This window comes from Mesoplodon densirostris, chromosome 15 (assembly GCF_025265405.1).
Source record: "Mesoplodon densirostris isolate mMesDen1 chromosome 15, mMesDen1 primary haplotype, whole genome shotgun sequence".
Classification (NCBI taxonomy): domain Eukaryota; kingdom Metazoa; phylum Chordata; class Mammalia; order Artiodactyla; family Ziphiidae; genus Mesoplodon; species Mesoplodon densirostris.
In genome coordinates, this window is record NC_082675.1 from 31,255,084 (window position 1) to 31,278,131 (window position 23,048).

Below are 23,048 nucleotides of genomic sequence, written 5' to 3' on the forward strand. Positions count from 1 at the left end.
GGTAAGCTGTGACAAAGTGAGAGAGTGGCATGGACATATATACACTACCAAACGTAAAACAGATAGCTAGTGGGAAGCAGCCACATAGCACAGGGAGATCAGCTCGGTACTTTGTGACCACCTAGGGGGGTAGGATAGGGGGGTGGGAGGGAGACGCAAGAGGGAGGAGATATGGGGACATATGCATATGTATAGCTGATTCACTTTGTTATAAAGCAGAAACTAACACACCACTGTAAAGCAATTATACTCCAATAAAGATGTTAAAAAAAAGCCAAAGGTAAACGGTTAACTTGTTAACTTGTTCGTGAAGGCTTCCTCATGGTCCCCGAGATAGAATCACTACCCCTCTCCTTTCTGCTCACTAATGGCAGGAAGAACCACTGCACCTACTTGTTTATCCTGTTCCTCCCGTCCCCCAGATCTGTAAGTTGTGGGAGGAGACCTGCTTAGCTCATGGGAAGCATGCAAACAGGTCTGATAAATGAGGAATGGATTTTTATTACTAATCTGCTTATACCTAACTTAAAAGATTTTATATTTTCTAAAATCTGTCCAGCCCTTTGGACACACATTTCAAAACTGTGATTGCTCTCTTAGTATGCTTCAGCATGGGCATTTTCCCAGAAAGGTTTGGCCAAACAAATTAATACACACTGAATCAATTTTGGTACCTGGATGATAAAAGCCACACGAGCCCATCTCTTCCAATCAGACAGAAAACACTAAAAGCCTATCTCGAGTTCCCAGACCGGTCTCAGGGCAATCCTGTTTGGTATATTTATGAGGCAGGAGAAATAAAAGCTCTCTCAGTCCTGCTGGAGGCAGGTTGTCTGTAATATGGGAAGACAGAGAATCCCCTACATGGTAAACCTCCGGTGCGGGGCAGCGAGGAGTGGACCTCCAGCCTGGATCTGCGCCCATCAGCCTTCTGTCCTCCATCAGCTCGAGAGCCAGTTGTGCTGCTAAAACCATCTAGTCAGTGCACGAAACATACATGTACATATATAAAAATGGCTAACTGCATTTGGGAAGAATTTGAGATACTTCACATATATGTTTGGATTTAAATAAAGTTGAATTAGAAAAGAGAAATTCCTTAACATGAGCTTTATCACTGAAAACACCCTAGTTTTCTCCATAGTTTATCTGAAGAGTTTTAATATTAGATACAGTAGACTTTTGGTTGAGTGGAGTGGTCTGTTTGTTAGCATTTATTGCTCCTTGATTTTTCTCACCTTGAACAGCAATTTTCACTTTCAGCTCTGAGATGAAAGGCACTAGAGGACAATTCAGTTAACATTTGCAAAACTCAGCAGATAGAGAACATTCTAAAAATCCTACATGTTCTTTCCAACCATCTGAATATAAGTAAATTACCTCTATTCTCAACGAGATGCTCATAAAATGTGTGAAATTGTATTGATGATAAATGCAGAAGTTCCTTTCAACTCTACACCACAAGTATTTAAAAATGATATAAGTGCAAGTGAGTGACAAGACGTGTTGCAACAATCTTTTCACAAATACACATCTCCCTAAGTACAGGATTTGTTTGCTGAAAAATTAGATATGGTTTATGATAGATTGATTTGATTTTTTCATCTTTGGATTTTAAATTTTTAAAAAAATCACTACTTTTCAAGTCAAACAGTTTTAAGCATAAAATAACTAATAATTTTGATCCACTCTTTGGAGTAGTCATCTCATTTTCACTTTAGAAAAAGCAGAAAACCACATAATAAATTCTTATATGTTATCAATAACTCCCTGTGAAGCCCAAGTCGTGTATGTGGTCAGCTGTGGGCTTCTTAGGCATATAACAAACAGCCGTGACAACATTAGGACCAGAACTTTGTGCTCCCTGAAAGCAGGGTTCACATGACAGTCCTTTTGCAGATTGAAAATTTGCTTTCTCTGGAAGTAAGTACTTTTTGGCATTAACAGATATCAGATTAAATAAAATTAAGCCTTAATGTTTTCATGCACATTTGGGTCAGAGTAATCAACATAATGTCCTGTTATACCAATATTATATTTAATCATCATGGAATGAGCTCAAAATTGCTTCGGGGTGAGGGTGGCCAAAGGGAACAGGAGCCCAGAGAATTGATGCTATTTGGTACCTGTTCCCATAGTCACCCGGGAGCAGCAGTGTGGCCTGGCAAGCAGCCAGCCTAGCTCTGCCACTGGAGAACAATGGCAAGAGCTGATGTCCAAGGGAATGAGCCATAGATGGGCATGGTCCTTCCAAATGACCGTTACACACACAAAAACCCAATGATAGTAACTAATGCTAATGGTTTCTAATGGGCCAGGGTGTGTTAATCATTCACCTACAGAACGTTGCTTGCATCTCACATCTATCCTGAGTGCACACTGTCACGTGCCTGTGTTACAGGGGAGGAACGACAGTGACTGGGGACCTGTCTGGCCGTGAGGAAGTGTGGAGCTCAAGTGCAATCCAGGCCTGTGCCACCTGAGGCCAGACAAGCCCACCAACATATGTGAATTCTGGCATCATACCCTACCCGGGCTTCTTTTTTTTTTTTTAAGATGCCTAATCTCCGTGAAGCAAATTCCATCCCCCCACATCAGGAGAAATAATAATAGTGAGCCATCCTGAAAGAATGCCTAGAAGTTATTCCTCTCACTTTTTCTCTCAGTGGTGGCCCTTTGCTGGGCTATGTTTTTGGTAAAAAGACCCAAATCAAGTCGAGAATGGAATCAAGACTCTGGTCCATTTCGAGGTCTTCAGGTGAAAGTCTTGGATACATACAGAGCTTTCTGAACCTTCTGTGCCAGGGGCAAGGCTCTGCAACCTTTTAACTTATATATCTGGTAAGTGTGGTCAATTAAAAAGACCAACTTTTTGATCTCCTTAAGATCAGCTGGTTGGTTTTCTTGCAAAGAAACAGGATAAAATGGTTCCACTATTTCCTTTTCCTCGTTCTAAGGGCATTTCAGCCCTTCCAAGCTCATCTCTCTTGGGGAAGGCTTAAAATAATCCCAAAATTGGCATCAGGAGCTTGACTGTGCTATAACCTTTTAAGCTTATAACAGGTTCAAGGTTGGGCTTCAGCCAATAGGACTGCTACCCAATTATAGGACATAAAAAATATTAATAGAAAGTGAAAAAGAAATTTATAGAAAGGTAGCATACCAATTGGTGAGGCAATACTAGCTACTTTACAGAATCACTTTTGCCTAAGATTTCTAAGACATGTGCATCATAATTCTGTGAAAGAGCTAAACTACCATCAACTACTTTGCTTGCATCAGAGCCATTAACTTGGAGATGGGTTTAATCTAAAGTTGGAACAGAGGTACTGACCTGCTGCTATGGGCTGACCCGCAAAAAGCCAGTCACAAAATAGAGGTGCTGGCCTCCACTCCTGCTCACTTGGGCAGAGAGTTCTGGAATGCTGTGGTGGCTGCCCCTGACCCCCAACACAGGCATGCATAGTTCCTACTTGATACATATAAAGAGAGGGGCCTCCTGCAGGTTCAAAATAAAAGTAACTCTTCCACCAGCAGGAGCCCCAAGACAAGCCCTCTACTGAGATTAGCCAGAAAGGATACATTTACACATCCAGCAACATTTTAACACATCCAGCAACATTTTAACAGATAAACCATTTGTCATTCCTACCTTCATTGTTACATTCAGATCAAGATTCTTTTCTAAAACCCTTATTCCCCCACAGATAAAAGAGAATGAGTCATTGAAGACTGGCCTTGAAAATATAATCTATGATGGAAGTTTGCAAAGATGACGGACTCATCTATGGACAGAACTCCTGTGTTCACTGGCTGAGGATACACCAGGTGGTTTGAGCCTTGCAGGCTCCGTGCCTGCAGGTCACCATCATTTTCACCAAGAGCCTCTGGGGAATAAAGGTGGGTGTGTGAGAGAACAAATAGATGTAGGTTGAATAACGTACAAACCCAGAGCTGTCACCAAAGACTTCAAAGAAACAAGGGTAGGTCTGATGAAAGTCAAGTGGCCAGATGGGAACAGTGAGCTTATTAGCAAGCTTCTTAGCATATTTAGATTCTCCTGCCACTCTCTGAAAGATATGTCACAAACTGCGGGCCACAGTTAGCTCTGGGAAGTGGGACTGGGGCCAAGAGAGTATTTCCTCGGGTACCTTTTGGTACTGTGACCCTCCACGTCCTGCACATACTATTTTCACAGTAATAGAAACAAACAATACACAGCAAGAATAAAGTGTTTCCTAACCTTAAGCTCTGGTCTGGTTCCTTTCATACAGAGTTGTGTGTCTCCTAGGCAAGGTTATAAAGTTGAAGAGTCTGAAGAATAAATCTGGTGCAGCATACACAAGTGAAAGATAAAAGCTACCTAGGCTCAAGTGGAGCACTTTCTTATTTCAAAAATTAAATCAGGGCAGATCACAGTTCTGATGTGCAGAAGTGCTCTTTCCAGAAGTTTTTGCATCTTAGGCAGAGCAGAAAGGGTGGGCTGCCAGCAAGTGGGCTGCTGGGCACCAGGTGAGTCCAAGTACAGGAGGTCCTGGAACCAAAGGCATTCTGTCTACAGGGGAAAGGCTGGCTTTGACCTAGGGCAGCCCCCAAAGGCCCTATACTGAAGATGGGTCCTGGGTCACTGGCCAAGGTCCAGGGGATCAGATTCCACCTGGTCCTCAGGCTGGATCCCTGGTGAGGCTCCTCAGTGACCAGGGGCAGTTGAAGGAAGACTTGAAGATGAACATAAAACATAATTGCATTAGATCATGCTCTGAAGTTTAGGTTCTTCACATTTACACTTAGATGCTTTATCAGATCAGAAATAAATGAAAAAGAAATGAAGGAAACAATAGCAAAGGTCAATAAAACCAAAAGCTCGTTGAGAAGATAAACAAAATTGATAAACCATTAGCCAGACTCATCAAGGAAAAAAAGGGAGAAGACTCAAATCAATAGAATTAGAAATGAAAAAGAAGTAACAACTTACACTGCAGAAATACAAACGATCATGAGAGATTACTACAAGCAACTTTATGCCAATAAAATGGACACCCTGGAAGAAATGGACAAATTCTTGGAAAAGCACAACCTTCTGAGACTGAACCAGGAAGAAATAGAAAATATAAACAGACCAATCACAAGCCCTGAAATTGAGACTGTGATTAAAACTCTTCCAACAAACGAAAGCCCAGGACCAGATGGCTTCACAGGCGAATTCTATCAAACATTTAGAGAAGAGCTGACACCGATCCTTCTCAAACTCTTCCAAAATATAGCAGGGGGAGGAACACTCCCAAACTCATTCTACGAGGCCACCATCACCCTGATACCAAAACCAGACAAGGATGTCACAAAGAAAGAAAACTACAGGCCAACATCACTGATAAACACAGATGCAAAAATCCTCAACAAAATACTAGCAAACAGAATCCAACAGCACATTAAAAGGATCATGCACCATGATCAAGTGGGGTTTATCCCAGGAATGCAGGGATTCTTCAGTATACGCAAATCAATCAATGGGATAAACCATATTAACAAACTGAAGGAGAAAAACCATATGATCATCTCAATAGATGCAGAAAAAGCTTTTGACAAAATTCAACACACATTTTTGATAAAAACTCTCCAGAAAGTAGGCATAGAGGGAACTTACCTCAACATAATAAAGGCCATATATGACAAACCCACAGCCAACATCATTCTCAATGGTGAAAAACTGAAACTATTTCCTCTAAGATCAGGAACAAGACAAGGTTGTCCACTCTCACCACTATTATTCAACACAGTTTTGGAAGTTTTAGCCACAGCAATCAGAGAAGAAAAAGAAATAAAAGGAATCCAAATCAGAAAAGAAGTAAAGCTGTCACTGTTTGCAGATGACATGATACTATACATAGAGAATCCTAAAGAATCTACCAGAAAACTAATGAATGATACAAAATTAATGCATAGAAATCTCTTGCATTACTATACACTAATGATGAAAAATCTGAAAGAGAAATTAAGGAAACACTCCCATTTACCACTGCAACAAAAGGAATAAAATACCTAGGAATAAACCTACCTAAGGAGACAAAAGACCTGTATGCAGAAAATGATAAGACACTGATGAAAGAAATTAAAGATGATACAAACAGATGGAGAGATATACCATGTTCTTGGATTGGAAGGAACAATACTGTGAAAATGACTCTACTACCCAAACCAATCTACAGATTCAGTGTAATCCCTATCAAACTACCAATGGCATTTTTCACAGAACTAGAACAAAAAATTTCACAATTTGTATGGAAACACAAAGACCCCAAATAGCCAAAGCAATCTTGAGGAAAAAAAAAAAAAACAGAGCTGGAGGAATCACCCTCCCAACTTCAGACTGTACTACAAAGCTACAGTAATCAAGACAGTATGGTACTGGCACAAAAACAGAAAGATAGATCAATGGAACAGGATAGAAAGCCCAGAGGTAAACCCATACACATATGGTCACCTTATTTTTGATAAAGGAGGCAAGAATACACAATGGAGAAAAAAGACAGCCTCTTCAATAAGTGGGGCTGGGAAAACTGGACAGCTCCATATAAAAGAATGACATTAGAACACTCCCTAACACCATACACAAAAATAAAAAAATAAAATCCACTCAAAATGGATTAAAGACCTAAATGTAAGGCCAGACATGATAAAACTCTAGAGGAAAACATAGGCAGAACACTCTAGGACATAAATCACAGCAAGATCCTTTCTGACCCACCTCCTAGAGAAATGGAAATAAAAACAAAAATATACAAATGGGACCTAATGAAACTTCAAAGCTTTTGCACAGCAAAGGAAACCATAAGCAAGATGAAAAGAAAACCCTCAGAATGGGAGAAAATATTTGCAAATGAAGCAACTGACAAAGGATTCATCTCCAAAATTTATAAGCAGCTCATGCAGCTCAATGTCAAAGAAGCAAACAACCCAATCCAAAAATGGGCAGAAGACCTAAACAGACATTTCTCCAAAGATATACAGACTGCCAACAAACACGTGAAAGGATGCTCAACATCACTAATCATTAGAGAAATGCAAATCAAAACTACCATGCAGTATCACCTCACACCGGTCAGAATGGCCATCATCAAAAATCTACAAACAATAAACAGTGGAGAGGGTGTGGAGAAAAGGGAACCCTCTTGCACTGTTGGTAGGAATGTAAATTGATATAGGAGGGTCCTTAAAAAACTAAAAACAACTACCATACGACCCAGCAATCTCACTACTGGGCACATACCCTGAGAAAACCTTAATTCAAAAAGAGTCATGTACCACAATGTTCATTGCAGCTCTGTTTCCAATAGCCAGGACATGGAAGCAACCTAAGTGTCCATCGACAGATGAATGGATAAAGAAGATGTGGCACATATATACAATGGAATATTACTCAGCCATAAAAAGAAACGAAATTGAGTTATTTGTAGTGAGGTGGATGGACCCAGAGTCTGTCATACAGAGTGAAGTAAGTCAGAAAGAGAAAAACAAGTACCGTATGCTTACACATATATATGGAATCTAAAAAAGAATGGTCATGAGGAACCTGGGGGCAAGATGGGAATAAAGACGCAGACATACTAGAGAACGTACTTGAGGACACAGGGAGGGGGGAGGGTAAGCTGGGATGAAGTGAGAGAGTGGCATGGACATATATACACTACCAAACGTAAAATAGATAGCTAGTGGGAAGCAGCCGCATAGCACAAGGAGATCAGCTTGGTGGTTTGTGACCACTTAGAGGGGTGGGATAGGGAGGGTGGGAGGGAGGGAGACGCAAGAGGGAAGAGATATGGGCACATATGTATAACTGATTCACTTTGTTATAAAGAAGAGACTAACACACCATTATAAAGCAAGTATACTCCAGTAAAGATGTAAAAAAAAAAATTAAAAAAAGAAAAAGAGTATTAGGTCACAGCCTTAAATGAAAAAGTAACTTCTCTTTTAATTAATCCAATTCTGGGAAGATAGGCTGTTGGAACCCCAAGGTCATACTTTTGGCCCTATTAACCATCCTGTGTTTAAAAACCTGATTTCAGGACTTACTAATAAGTATAAAATGCATACATAGCCACAGCAGTTCTGGCCTCAGAAGCTTAATGCAGTGGCAGGCGTCTTGGAGCTCATCCCCAGCCTGGGCCCTTCCTTGAAGGCTGGGCGAGCTCGAAGTGCTCACTGCTCCCAGGACAGTCGGGTCCCTGCCGCACCATCAGTCAGCAGGGAATGTTCACAGAGCCAAACATTTTCCAACCTGGTGGTTTTTTATCAACTATTTCCAGGGTCAACTCGGTACATGTAAATTTTTTTTTCCCCTCATTTGACATGATAAATGTTGCCATCCACTGTGTTCAACTGCAAGAATGTTCAGTATGACACAAAGCGAGGCCTGGGAAATTCTGTTACTTGCTACGTTATCCTTGGGAAAGAAGTCAGGCCACGTTTCCCACTCTGCTTATCACCTTGGGAGGCTCTCTTGGGAGTTTCTGAGAAGGTGCGGCTCTGCGGGGCACCTCCCTTGAGACACATGCTCGGCTCTTGCATCCAGGCTGCCTGGCTGGTACCCACTCCGCAACAGGGCAGACAAACCTCCTCCCGGGGAATGTGCACTCCCAGGGAGCCAGCTGTCGTTGCGGTGGAGCTCATTAATCTTGTGTCCTCGGACGGACGGAAGGCCTTGTGCACTTGACTGCCATGGGCAGATGCGTCCAGTAACGGCAGATCTGAATCTGCCATCTGGAAGCCGCCCTGTTAGCCCATCCACGGCCTCTGCCCCGCACCATGCAAAGTGGAGACTCACTGGTCCATTCCAAGCAGAAGAGCTGAGACGTGAATGTTGGAAGGAGGCGGCGGCAGAGAGAGGATGTTAACATACACCGAACGGGAGGTTCCAGCTGAGTGACTTTCCATAATTTTCCATCTCACGGGGAAAATTTTCCATGACTGTTGTTTGGGAAACCAGATGTGTTACATTGTTTTCCTCCCCCCGCCTTCCAAAGCATTTGGATGCATGCGTGGGAAACACCCAATAGGCGCCCTCAGAGGCAGTGGGTTTGTGGCTAAATGGCAATTGAGGAATACTATGTGAATTAATCACAGATACTTCATAGGACTGATTGACAACATCGCTTTTAAAAATAATAAAACTGGTAGATTTTAGAGGATGTTTTTGCAAAGTAGCATTTTATTTTCTAACTGGATCTTTGCCGGAAAACACATTCCATGAGCTAAAAATCTCCCCATGGACACTGGCCTAGTGACAAACTTCCTAGTAATGGTAATTAAAAGTTCCTTTGAAAGTATAACCTCTTTCTTGAGTCATATTATTCTGGGAAAAATGAAGGGTGGATGAGTATGTGTAGAAATCAGGTCTTCAGTTGTGAAAATCTGACTTGTACACGGAGAGAAAGCAGTAGGGGAAAGGCACACTCCCCCAGGCCTGAGCTCAGACAGCGCCACTTTCCTCCTCTGGATCTGAGCCCAGGTTCTGCTGCCATTCCTCACCCCCTTGATGCCCTGAGGCTCTGGGTGGAGGGCGGGGCCACAGCTGTGGAGCCCGGTGTGCGCAGGGAGCACCCGAACACCTGTGGTTGAGCAGCTGCAGCTGCGTCGGGGCCACCCCGCCCTGCGCCTCACCCCAGAGCCAGGCTGTGCTTGCCGGACCCTCAAAGAAGCAACACAGGGTCAGGAGGGACTCAGGCCACGACGCCCAGGAGCAAGAAAGCCTTAGTCTCGCAGGACCTCAGCACTCCAAACCCTCTACGGCTGCCATTTTGTAGAAAAGCGCAAAAACTCGGGGGGCCATAGTATCTTTTGGCTTATTCAGCAGGGTCTGTCTACTTATACAAATGAATGGGGCGTTTGGCAGCACTGATTATTAAGGTTCTACACTGAAATCCCACCTCTCTACACACGCTTTAATTTTTTCCCAAGTGTCGTCAAATATTTTTATTTGCGACATTATGTTTCACGTGGCTTAAAAAGATCCTGAAACACTTTATACTTGTTTTAGGATTAAAAAAAACAAACTTGTTGTGTCTTTCCTCCTGTGCTTTATGTTGCCAGTTTAGTGATGATGCCGATGCCCACTCAGCAAACGACAGCAAAGCCCTAAGTTCCTTTTTTGGCCATGGTCATGGCACTTCCTCCTTGGAAGAATGGTCAACCTTTATAAGGCACAGGCTACTCCATCCATTACTGTTTTTTCTTCCTGCTGAGGTACATTCGCTGGCCTTGAGGGGACACAATCCATGTGACCTTATCATGTCCTTATTTATGTGAATAAGCCAAATAAACAAGACCTTTCTGCCCTGGGAACAACAGCACGTGAACTGATGACAGACAGACTAGGGGTCTCCTCTCCCCGGAGTGGGCACCCACCTGCCTGTGGAGCTGTCCCCCGTCTGTGGGCTGCAGCCGTGATCCGTGGTCACCGATCTGCACACCAAACTGTGGAGGATGCTCCCCCAGGGAAAAGCCACAGCCTGGACCGTCGTCATCTTGGTCTGGACCATCCACCTTTGCATCCTCCTGAACGCCAGGCTCCCCAAGCCTGTGGAAGGTCTCTGGAAGCTCGCTCTGAAACGGCAGGAGGGGATGATCACAGCTCCACCCGAATCCTTTTGCCCTGAAGCCTGATTTTTAGTGTTTGAGGATAATTACCCACTTTAGGGGCTATCATGTCTTTGCTTCTCAGCCCTTTCCCCTAATAGGCTCATTCTGGCCATGGCACTCATTGGCTACTTTCTCCATTTAAATTTCATAGAGTGGGGCCTCCCTGGTGGCGCGGTGGTTGAGAGTCCGCCTGCCGATGCAGGGGATACGGGTTCGTGCCCCGGTCTGGGAGGATCCCACATGCCGCGGAGAGGCTGGGCCCGTGAGCCATGGCCGCTGGGCCTGTGCGTCCGGAGCCTGTGCTCCGCAATGGGGGAGGCCGCAACAGTGAGAGGCCCGCGTATAGCAAAAAAAAAAAAAAAAAAAAAAAGTAAATTTCATAGAGTGGGTGCCCAGGTTTATTAGAAGAGATTAGAAATATTACTATTTATAAATTATTACTGCTCACAGTTAACAGTTTTATAAATTAGAGGAGGAGGAACTCCAAAGTACTGATCAACAGAAAACTTTACAACTATTACTAGGTTTTGCTTAATGGTGGTTTTCTAGGTCATGGCTATTTGGAAGCAGGTTGAATTCATTTTTGAAGACATCCTTTACCCTGAGGCAAGAGCACCACTGTATGTTCCCATTCATAGGGTGTCCTAAAATTACATACACTGTTTGTGAGAGTAGGAAGCAGAGGAAAGGTGTTTAGGGGCTAAAAGGAACCAACACACACACAGAGCCCCGAGAGCAGCCGACAAGGTAGCCAGCGGCATGGATGTCCAGAACACATGGACACCAGTGGCTCCAGCCCTTTGTTCACCAGAGAGCAAGGCCAGGAAGGAGCCTGCAGAGCTGGAGGTCACTCTGCCTTAATTAATAAAAATCAGAAAGCAAATAACTCAGTTCTGGTTCTGTTGTGAATCTGGGAATTGGGGCATAAGAAGGAAGTGTATACAGATTTCAGAGGTGGCAAGAAAGTACCCCCTGGAGCTCAGAGAGACGGTATGAAACTGCACTGGCAGAACGGGCTCTGGCATTTAGAACCAATAATTGAAATGGAAGGAAGAGAGAACAAGTTAGAACTAGGTTTTACAAACCATCACTGTGGAAGGAACCGATAAGGACATTCCACAAATCTCTCGGTGGTAACTAACGAATTCATCTATCAGCAACAAAAGACACGGCAGCAACACTTGTCTGCAGGATGATGTTACAGACCAGCGTGCTCTTAAAATGAGGTCAAAGGGCAGCACTGGACAACCCACTGCATTTCCACTGCCTGGATTGGACTTGACAAAATACTCTGAAACAGCAGAACATGACTGTACGTTTCGGGGAGGGGGACAGCAAGGCCTGGCTGGGGGTGGGAGCAAGAGCAAAACAGACGCAAAGAAAAGGAACTCCCCAGGCAGAGGTACCTCCGTGAAATCCTCTGTGTCCTCCTCCGCCTGCTTCCCTTGCCGCCAGTGTTTCAGCAGCCACCTGAGTTTGACGTAGAAAAGGAAGATGTTCTGCTTCAGGGAGCATAGCTCCCGCTGCATCACGTGCCTCTCGTCACTCCAGGTCTGCTCGTGCAGCGAGTTCTGCAGGGCCAGGCTGTGTACCTCCAGCTCCCGCCGCCGCAGGGCACACAGGTGCTCCTCCTCCATCTTGAACGGAAGAAAAGAGACGGTGTGACGGGTACCTGTCCCAACCTGGCACCCAAACCAAGGGTCTCTGCAAACTGCCATCCAATCTGTGTCATTTTGCACGTGGGACGTGAAACGCAGAAGCTCCCCCACGTTTAGTAAACTCCTTGAGAGGTTCGCTATTTACAAAACCTTCAGCGTTTTCTGATTCAGAAGCAAGTGCTCTTTCAAGGGGACGTGTCAGGATCAGTTTTCATTACGGAGTCTCTCGTGGTGTTTTTAGATGTTTCTAAACTCCGTCAGGAGAACTGTCTCTTGGATAGAGGGCTCACAGGTGACTTATATGCAGACTCCGTTTGCCTTCCACACAGGGGCTGGTGCCCAAGGCAGATTGCACTTGTCAAGGCTGAGCAAGTGGGAATCCTTCCCCTTGACCTCCTGGGCCCTGTGGTCCCCACAGCCCCTGACAGAAAGAGGACAAGCTAGTACTAGACTGCACACAGGGTGAGCGCACAGAAAAGACCAACATGCTACTTCCACGCTTGAGACCTCACCTTCCCACCAGGTATGGAAGACACTCAGGGAAACAAAAGCATTGCTGGGAAAGAAACGTTTTCCATCACTATGTTAGTTGCTGCCTTTTCCACATGGGTATAGACACTCTTCCAAGCGGTAAACAACTGTTACGTGTCAATAATGACTAAGCAAAAGGGTGTGAATAAAATCTTAACTTACAGATAAGGGCACAAGAATAACATCCATAGTAGCTAAAGGGATACCTGGGATGAAAGCTTTCTGTTCCACAGACCAAAGAGAGGGTTAGAACGCCAGTCTTATCGTTATCCTAACTTAATACCCCCTCTTGTGCCAAAAGCCAATGGGTGGGTTTGGTTTTGTTTCCCTAAAGAACTTGATGGGTGCTCAGAAGCCATGGGACCATGGGAGCATGACTGTGGCTGCCTGAGGTCGACACCGGTCTGATCGACGTGCTAAAGGCCGGTGACCAGCGAGGCCACTCTGTGAGGCCCTGGGCTATGCCGTCACTTGCATGGCCACTGTTGTGATACCAGACCGAGTTTGCACTTGAAGCTGGGATAACATAAAGCACTGGCGATTTCATTCACGCTCTCAGCAGCCCTGAGTCCCACCACCGGCTCGCTCCCCTGTGGATGCAGGACAGGACGGAGTGACGAAGCGGCAGCCCAGCTGCTGGAAATCCAGTGTCTGCAATTTATTTTTGTGTTATCTTAGGCTATCGACTGACCCTGGTAAAGTTCCAGCTGCTGAGTGCCGCTACCTCATGCTGTGCAGCGCCCAGTGCATGGCGGGTGCCCCAGAGGGGCCCCAGGATTGGCCGCTGGAGGCGCAGCCCTGGGAAGGGGCTGTTCTCTTGGTTTCTTCATCCCTAACCTCCTGGAAACGACCCTTCCTGACTCGCTGGCTCTGACCTCTCCTCCAGGACCCCACACACTTCCCAAGTCTCAGAGTTCTGGTCCTCTACCCTCAGGGAGGTGAGGGGACCCCTTCCATTCCCCTCTGAACAAGCCTAGATGCTATCTCTACACCTCCAACTGAGGACTGGGATACTCTTCACACCCACGCCTTTATCCTGAATCCAAGTACTAGAAACACCTGGGACCCTGCCCTTCTGCTAACGGCGTCTCCAGGGATAAATTCACTCAAACATGATTTCTGGTGCAATGCAAAAAAAAGTTAACTTACATAGTTTACCCTTTACAAAAGGAAAATTATTTCATATTACCTAATAATACATGAAACTTGACCTATAAATGTAACTTTTAAAAAGGGGTGCATGTCTAGTGGTAAAGGAGCGTACCCGGCTCTGCTCTGCGTGGCAAGGTGTAGAAGAGGCTCCCTTAATCAGTTTTTTGACCCATTTAGATAAGCACGACCACGGCAACACGGGGCTTCGGTGTAACGCACATTCCTTGCCAAAATAAGTTCTTGGATACACAGGTACCTTATTTTGCATAGGACATGCATTTAAAATACCATGGTGCCATTTCAAGATCAACTGGTTTTTGGTTTTAAAGATACAGATATCTTTCAAGAACAAATACAAAAAGCAGCAGCCATGGCAATTCCGAGCCTGGATATCTGTTTACAATTCAAGTAGATCCAGGGTGGCAGGAACTGGATGGTCCTCGGAGGCCTGTGGGCAGTGAAGTCCGTGTCCTAGGAACTCTAGGGAAGGACTGAGCGGGTGAGGGATCAGGGGCCAGGAACAGGTCACTCTAAAGCAGCTGGAAGAGCTGATAAGGCCACAGCTCAGTTAACAGCAGCTTTCTGAAAACAATGGGTGAATTGTTGATGTTTCTCAGAAAATTAACCTAATACTGACAAAACATATCAATCTGCAGGACTGTGAAAGTTATGGACACACTTTAATGTCCGGCGTTTAGGGCCCTTACTTTACTTTGTTGGTTCTGGCTGCAGGAAAGTTTAGATTAGATATTAGGAAGACCTTCCCGAGACCACAATGTCAGCATGGAAATGCATGTTTTCGAGCAGGGAGGGAGATAGTGATCTTTATGAGACCCCCAGGGGGCAGCTTGAAGGGATGTCCCTTCCACACGCCCTCCAGCCCCGAGCCCAGGCTGCCCAGCCTGTGTGGGAGACAGAGTCCTTATAAAACACCTCTTGTTCTCTCTCTCTCATCTCTCTCGTCTCTCTCTCTCCTCTCTCGAGGGGCCCTGCAGACAGAGAAGGTGGTGCTGAACCGTGGTCCGTATTTACCTTCTGGATGGTGTCTGTAAATCTCTCTGCCTCCTCTTGATGCAGTCTGGCCACCTGCGCAAGCTGACCCTGCAGCTCCTTTATCGATACACTCTGTTCAGGTAAAACGGGGGAGCCCCTGAGCTGATTGGTGGGACAAAGGAAGGGGTTTAGTGGCAGCAAGAACTCGGTCTGAGCTGAAGACACAGGACAAACGTGCACAAGGCAGGGACGCACATGGAGTGACATGGCACGCGTGGGCGTGGCGGCAGAGGAGTGACTCTCGGCAGCTCCCCCAGTGCCTCACCTGGGCCCCGCCTGCCCTGCATCTCTCACCCAGCAGACGGGTGGGTAAGCGGTACCCATCACTTGAGCTTCGGCCACCACAGTAAGACAAACCAGGCCAAGAGGAGGCAGCCCCCATAGCAGCTTCGAGACGGCTTTTTAAATGCTGGGGGCGCCAGAGCTGGCAGTCCTGATGGTCAAGCATGACCCCCTCACACATGGCCTCTTAGATTCACTGCCCAAGTTCACATGTGCCTCTCAGTTGCATCATGAGTTCGTACACTTTCCTGTTAGAGTTTTCCCTGCCCCATGGGAGGCCTGTCTTTCCTCCTCACATTCCCACCCAGGATGCTCTGGGTAACTGGCCTGGGGCTCCTTCGCAGAACAGACACACACGGTGCCTTGGAGGAGGAGCTACGTAAGATCTCCTTGCTACATTTTAGGTTAAAATACTTAAAGGAATCTTTAACATAATTGTTACTGGTAAAATCCATCTTTTAAATGCAAATGGCAATGATAGAGGCCGAGCTTCTCCTTTTGAAATGTTTTTTAGAGATGGAAACGCTGTCCTATTGAAAATCTCAGTCATCATTAAAATTGAGGCATGCCGTGCTACTCACTGGTTTCCGCTGCGTGAAGATAAGTGATTTATAAAGCTGGGGATTAGAGTGGTCGGTTGCAAGAAAAACAGTTGTCACTTCGCTAGTTCATTCTGATTACATTGAACTAATCTGTTACTTCTCACCGAGGGTACCGCTGTTCTCCTCTGATATAAGCTGGTATTGCCTGGATCCTCATGAGTGAAGATCACATCCCAAGAGTAGGAAATGCAGACAATACAAGAGCAGAGGACTTGCCCTAGCACAGGGTTGACTGCAAGAGAACTTACAGAAAGGAGGATGGAGACCGAATGTCAGAGACACTGGGAACTCAACACTCGGAGATACAATGTTTGAAAGCTAGAGATGTAAGGTCATCCTCTTTTCAAGAAACTCAAGAACTACTGAGAACGTGAATGCCTCTGTACTTTGCTGGTTACTAGATATTATTACTGCAGCCTTTTATATCTACTAGGCAGAGTCTGGGGTTCTCTCTGAAGAGGGGTATTTCTCTACACATCGAATTTACCCCAGTGACTAATTTCTCATTTCTAAGAGTTCTATTCTTTTTTCTTTAATATGTGGGACCTTTTACAGTTACAACTTACTTTTTTGTCCTGTTTGCTGGCCCTTGGTCAGTCTGAGAGCGCTTCTTTTACAGCCTCTATCTGCTAATTCTAGGATGTGGAGGTCTCAGAGTGGCTCCAGCTGCTGCTGCGCTAGCGCCATGAGCGCATCTGCGGTGGGGCATTAGCTAGGATCTCGAGTGTGGCCTGGGCTGAGGATGTGCCCGCAGGTGGTCTTGAATTTGCAGAAGCCAGCAGCTGAACAGAAATTCTCCTTTCCTCGGGGGTTCTGCAGCTCCAGGTGACATCAGCTTAGAGCCTGGTCCTGGTGAGGCCGCTGTCCTGATGGGTACCTGGGGAGGCTCCACGCTGCTGAGCAAGCTGTCCTATTGCCCCCCCCCACCCCCCGTCATGGACAGATGCTTCTTCAGCCTTTCATAAAGGGCAGTTTGCAGGGGTGGTCCTGGTTCATTTCTCTCCCTGTCCATTTTCAATTCTAAAGTCAATTCCAACCCTTGAAGATTTTCCTTTCTTGGGAATAGAGCTCTATATTTAAAAGGACAGTAGATATTTTATGCAGCACTTTCTATCCACTGAGTGCCTATAGCTTTCGACTCTATGCTGGGGACACAGCAGTAAGTAAGCGGCCCCCGACCCCTGCCTTCCTGGGGCTTCCCTCCGGCCCCTCTAGGAGTTTGGCACAGGAGTGCTTCCAGGTCACCTGGTTGCTCTACGGCCAGCTTTACTTTTTTTTTTTTTCCTTTTGGCCATGCTGCACGGCTTGCAGGATCTTAGTTCTCCAACCAGGGATTGAACTTCGGCCTTCAGCAATGAAAGCGCTGAGTCCTAACCACTGGACCACCAGGGAATTCCTCCAGCTTTACTTTTTCTTTTTTTTTTAAATAAATAAATTTATTTATTTATTTACTTTTGGCTGCATTGGGTCTTCGTTGCTGCAGGCGGGCTTTCTCTAGTTGCAGTGAGCGGGGGCTACTCTTCGTTGTGGTGTGTGGGCTTGTCATTGTGGTGGCTTCTCTTGTTGCGGAGCACAGGCTGTAGGTGCATAGGCTTCAGTGGTTGCGACATGTGGGCTCAGTAGTTGTGGCTCACGGGCTCGGGCTCTAGAGCGCAGGCTCAGTAGTTGTGGTGCACGGGCTTAGTTGCTCCGCGGCATGTGGGATCTTCCCGGACCAGGGCTCGAACCCATGTCCCCTGCACTGGCAGGCGGATTCTTAACCACTGCATCACCAGGGAAGTCCCAGATTTACTTCTGAGTTACATGCTACTCTGTACATTTAAAATATGAAAAGCCTCCGTATTTTAACACGTTTGGTACCAGCCCAAAGCTCTGAATTATTAGATGTTAAAACGAGCATTGAAATCAAGCTGATCTTTTAAGAAGAGCAAAGACCTATTAATTTAGTTTCTACATATTACACTATTTCGTTTGGTTGTCATCTTAATAATTATATAAACTTTTTATTTTGAACAAATATACAGGCCTCCTATTTCAGTGTCGTTTGATTAAAAATGTGTTCCTCTGTTTGAACCTCACCTTTGAAGGGTCACAGAAAAGGACACTTGAAGTCCTATGAGGATGTTCATCTGGGACATTTGATTAACCTACAGCGGCTCCCGTGTCGTCTGTGGAGGCTGGTCAACGACAGAAACTTCTAGATCCTCATCTACAACACATTTTACTCTTTTCTGGTCTATTTTTGCTAATGGATCATTAAAATCTATGGACAACTAATTGCTCCTTGTCAGGATGCCCTTACTCCATTGTTACAAAAGCCAAAATACAAACAGGCTGTGGCAGAAATTTCCATCCAGGGCCACACAACCGCCACATTCACAGCATTTTCACGCAACACAGAGATCGCCTCCAGAAAATACATACTTCCCCTTTCATCACCAAGTTCCCGAAGGTTAGATTCTGAAACCATCCTCCGCCCACTCACCTGAGATTCTGATTAGACACCGAACGCACTGACCTCATCCTGTGCAGACTGTTTACGTGAATGGGCACCCTCCTCAGTGGCCCCCAGGCTGTGGGCTCGTGTTCATCTCGACACCACAGCCACCTCCCTGTGTTACTGCTGGGAAGCCCGCAGCCCACACCTGCCCCTGTGTGGCGTGTCCCACGCCGATTTACACTAATTTCCTGGCCATCTTCAGAGATAGTGGCTTATAAGTTACTTTCCACACTTAAGGAGACAACTTCACTATCTCGATATATCAAAAACAAACAAACAAAAAAGCTTTCATTGTAGCCACTTACTGGACACTAGCAACACTACTTTCTAACTAGGACTCCGTTCCGCCTGCATCCCTGTGACCTCATCTCCCGTGACTTCCATTTTGTTCTGGCCGATTTTGCTACCCCTTCTTCCCAAAGTGGTTTATGGGGTCAACACCTGCGCACACATACTTGGCATAAACCCCACGTCGTTTCATCGAGGCTGGTATGTCACAGCTGAGGCCGAAGGGATAGCTCGTTGATTAAAGGACAAGAGGAGGGGCTCAGGAGAAGATCTCTGAGATTTCTGACCCAGAAACTCAATCCTCTGGGCACAGGCTCGGTGTCATTTATGTGTGTAATCTGACCAGTGCCCGTGCTTGGCTACTCCTCATTCAGAACTATTTTTAAGGCACCCCACACATTCCAAACCACATATTCCGTACCCTGCTCTCCTTAACAAATGGGAATCTCTCAGCAGATTTGCCGGGAGCCACAGGGAGCAAAGTCAGGGAAGAATCCAGTGCCACATGAGAATCTTGCTGATACCTACCAAGAGGAACGGGCAACAGCAATATTGGTCCTTCTGAAGTCTGGTTGCTTTGTTCTCCTCTGAGCAGCTAACTTTTATGTGGTTGCATTAGTAGGTTAGTGGGTGCTAGCAGGTTGTGACTCCGGCTCTCTCTGGCTGTGACAGTTCTGTGAGGCTGGGCAGATACACCTTCCCCTCCCCTGAGCTTATCGTGTGCAGTCAGAGGGGCAGGCCTCTCACTGCACAGATCTGTTACCTGCTAACACAGTACCCTGGAAGAAGGTAGTTTTTTTCTTTTTCGCCTTGTTGTTACCGCTGCTACTGGTACTGCTAGTACTAGTAGTAGTTAAGTTTGGGTGTTTGGCCAAACACCCAAATCTTGTCAAATAAGCACTTAACTTCTTTCCCCTTTCCCCAAACTTGAAAATCTATAAGGCAAGAAACATAGAAAGCACTTCACAAATGGAACTTGAGAAATTGGAATTGAGAAATTTTCTGAACTCCAGCTTAAATTCAGAAAGTTGTTTCTTCTTTTAAGCCACTGATCCTGGGTGTCCTATCAGTCCCTCCACCACCCCCTCCGAGAAGCTAAGGGCCAGGAGCTGAAGGAAATTCACACGTGTACAGGAGTAGTTGGCTATGCAGACAAACCATGGTCATTTCAAGGGCAATGGAAGAGGTAGTAAAGAAAACTGCTAACAAGGGGGAGGGATGGATTGAGAGTTTGGGATTAGCAGATGCAAACTACTGTGTATAGAATGGATAAACAAGGTCCTACTGTATAGCACAGGGAACTATATTCAATATCCTGTGATAAACCATAACAGAGAAGAATATGAAAAAGAATATATATAACTGAATCACTTTGCTGTACAGCAGAAATGACACCCATACCATGTGATGTGTGTCTTTAACCCAGAGCAGCTTCTCTGGCTGGGCTTCCCTGCTACCTGACGGAAGCTTTGTGCACTGTTTCCATTAGAGCCTCACAGGAAAGCAATTGTTGGCAATGAATTCGGTTACATTTTCATTAAAAGGTTTTAAGAGTTCTGCTCCCTAGAACTGTCCATTGTACAATTCTTTAATCCAGAGTAATATTCAAAGACCAAACTGAGCAGTCTGTCAGGGTGATATCCACCCGAGGGACGCAGCAGCTCCACTGAGTCCAGACCCTACAAGCGATCTCCGTGCGGCTCTTCTCATAAAAGGGAAAACTATGGAGCCATCAGAGGGATCCTAGAATATGTTTCATCTTTTAGAAAGTATTTTAATATACAATGTGTTTGCACCCATAATTGAGTTTTCTCTTCTCTGTGAAATGCCTTGGTGAATAAAAAATGAGAACAAAGGATGTTTAACTCCTGAGTAATTCTATTTCCCCTTCTAGGAAACGATGCTCCTGGACCTTGCCTTTCACTTTGAGTTTTTTTACTTCCTCATTAAAATGTACAAAATTAAAGGAAACCAGACAGATGCTTAAAAGAAGAAACATTCCACGGCAAGATAGCTGGCCATACAATTAGTCCCCCGGGTGATCTGCATTTGGAAATACCGCCCCCAAGGAGACAGGGCTCGTGTTGGAGGTGTCCAGGCCCAGTGGGGACCAGTCCCTGCTGTACAGGCAGCACTCCTCACAGGAGGGGTCGGGGTGGGGAGAGGACTGACCAGGCCCGAGGAAATGGTTCTGGACCCAGTTCCACCACCAGCCAGCTGGGGGGTGGGGAGAATTTGCTGACACTGCTTCACACTCTTTCTTCTCATCTGCACAATGAGGGGATTCGTCTGAAGATCCCTTCTGAGCTACACTGTTCAGTGACCCTGAGTCACATGGCAACAACTAACTCTGCTAATTGACCTATTACGAAGGTTTAGTTTTCCCACAACATTGTTTGATTCAACGAAGCATTTCCCTCTGTCCAAAACCACTGCCAGTTTCTGAAGCTCTGCAAAGCACACGTGTCTGGGCAAGCGAGGAGCACACTCATCACTCCCGCAGGATCCAGCAGGGCCTGGGGGGCGTGTGAAGAGGAGCCCTCTGACACTCACCAGGGTGAACCAGACATAGTTACATGGGACATGCCCTGAACGGTGTATCAGAGCAAAGAGGGCTCCAGGGACAGGACCAGGGAGCAGCCCGTGGAAAACGAGGAAGGGCCACGGTGGGCAGAGAAAACTGGTGTCGACACCCCGCCTCTGGCCATGGGTTTTGGTGCCAGTACCCTGTGTGCAGGACAGGATGCAGACAGGCCGGTCGTGGCCTTATGTGTCCCATCATTTGATGTACTCTGATTGAGTAGTTTTTGCTCATTTTTGCTGTACATTTATAGTTATAAAATCATACAGGAAAAAAAAGAAAATCGGTACCAGCTACAGGAGCCGCAACACTCCTCGTCCTCTCCCCTGCCTTTTGGGAACTGCTATGATGCCTCAGAGCTGAATGGTAACATCCCCGCTGGGACTGATGACTGAAGACCCTTCATCCTGACCTTTCCTAATGCAGAACATGCGGCTCTAACCCTGCAGTAACCTGCCTCAATGGGCAGTACCAGAGCCAGACACTCACTCCTCGGGGCCACCTGTCCTTCTGTACTGGGTCGAATTACTTGCAGGGAAGAGCATTCACTGAGAGGACAACTGTTGCATACAATGGAGTATTTGTGGTGGCTGCGAGCTTTGTGGACATGGGTTGCTATGACAAGAGACTGCTGAAGAGCCGCCGGGTCAGGAGAGCATCCCTGATTCTGCCCTACGACTGGAGCACCGGCCTGGAAAACGCGGGGCGGGCCCACAAGACACAGGAGGGACATGCTTGGTTTTCAGTCCTGCTTTCCTTACTGCCTGACAAGAAGCCACAGAGCACTCACCCGTCGGTCTCATACGCTTTGCCAGGGGACCCAGGAGAACCAGTGCCCCTGCCCTCACCCTGTACGGACCCCTCAGTTCAGTTGCATGCAATGGATTCTGATTCAGTTAAGTCTCCCCTGGTTCCACATCGCCCCCCACCCCGTTCCATAGGGGCCTCGGACCCAGGTAGGAACCCTCACACCGACACACGGCAAAGGAGGGGTAGGAGGGGAGGGGGCGTGGCCACTGGGACCCGCCCCTGCTGACCTCCAGGTTGAAGCAGCTCTGGGCTCCGGGCCGGCAGCTCCCCGCGTCCCCGTCCGCTCGACGGTGCAGCTCCCGTGTGTCTCGGAGATGCAGGGGCCCCCGCTCCTCCCCTCGCTCCTGCCCGGGCTGCCACTCCAGCTGATCTCTCAGTTTGGACTGTTAGGTGCACGGGAGGGATTTGTTTTTTTGTTTTTGTTTTAAAATTTTAAACAAAACACAAAGGACAAGAGGGCAGGGTGGGGTGGGGAAGGTAGACAGACGGCTGGAAAACTACGGGATGAGGAAAAGCATGACCAGAGAAAACAACGTAAACACAGCGGCCTCAGAGAGAGAAGAGAACAGAGCCAAGATGAGGCTGAGCAAAATGGCGGGCTGAGAGATCTGAAAAGCAAAGAGAAAGAGGGAGAAGGCAGCACGCTGGTTATGAGGCGCATGCGATGGGGACGCATGAGTCAGACTCGCCCGCAAGCGCACTACCCACGAAGGATACGGAAACAAGGCTCCTGCTGCTTCCTCTCTGTGGTCGCGCAGCGAAAGCCACAGTCCAGGGCGGCGGCGCACACGAGAGCAGTCCCGGGGCTACTCCACTCGCCGCCCGCTGCTCCGGGGGTTCTCCGCCGCGCTCCTCGCCCGGCCGGGCTGTGTCGCAGAGGGAGCGGGTGGGCTGGCTGCCTACGGCCTTCAGGGCTGGACTGTCCCTGGGGCAGTGAACCCAGGCAGGGACGC

At 46.6% G+C, this 23,048-nt stretch overlaps 1 protein-coding gene across 4 annotated transcripts in view; it reads right to left on the reverse strand.

Annotated features, from left to right (window-relative positions):
* MTCL1 (microtubule crosslinking factor 1) overlaps positions 1-23,048 on the reverse strand; it is a 127,111-nt gene that overhangs the window by 22,801 nt on the left and 81,262 nt on the right. For 2 of the 4 annotated variants that reach the window (XM_060118224.1, XM_060118225.1), the window contains 3 exons: positions 22,323-22,478; positions 12,045-12,275; positions 10,405-10,602 (listed from right to left, as the gene is read on the reverse strand). In XM_060118224.1, coding sequence (XP_059974207.1) covers positions 10,405-10,602; positions 12,045-12,275; positions 22,323-22,478 — 585 coding nt within the window. Of the gene's footprint in view, positions 1-10,404; positions 10,603-12,044; positions 12,276-15,011; positions 15,135-22,322; positions 22,479-23,048 lie in introns of all 4 variants that reach the window. The other 2 variants (XM_060118223.1, XM_060118226.1) reach the window with 2 other exon arrangements.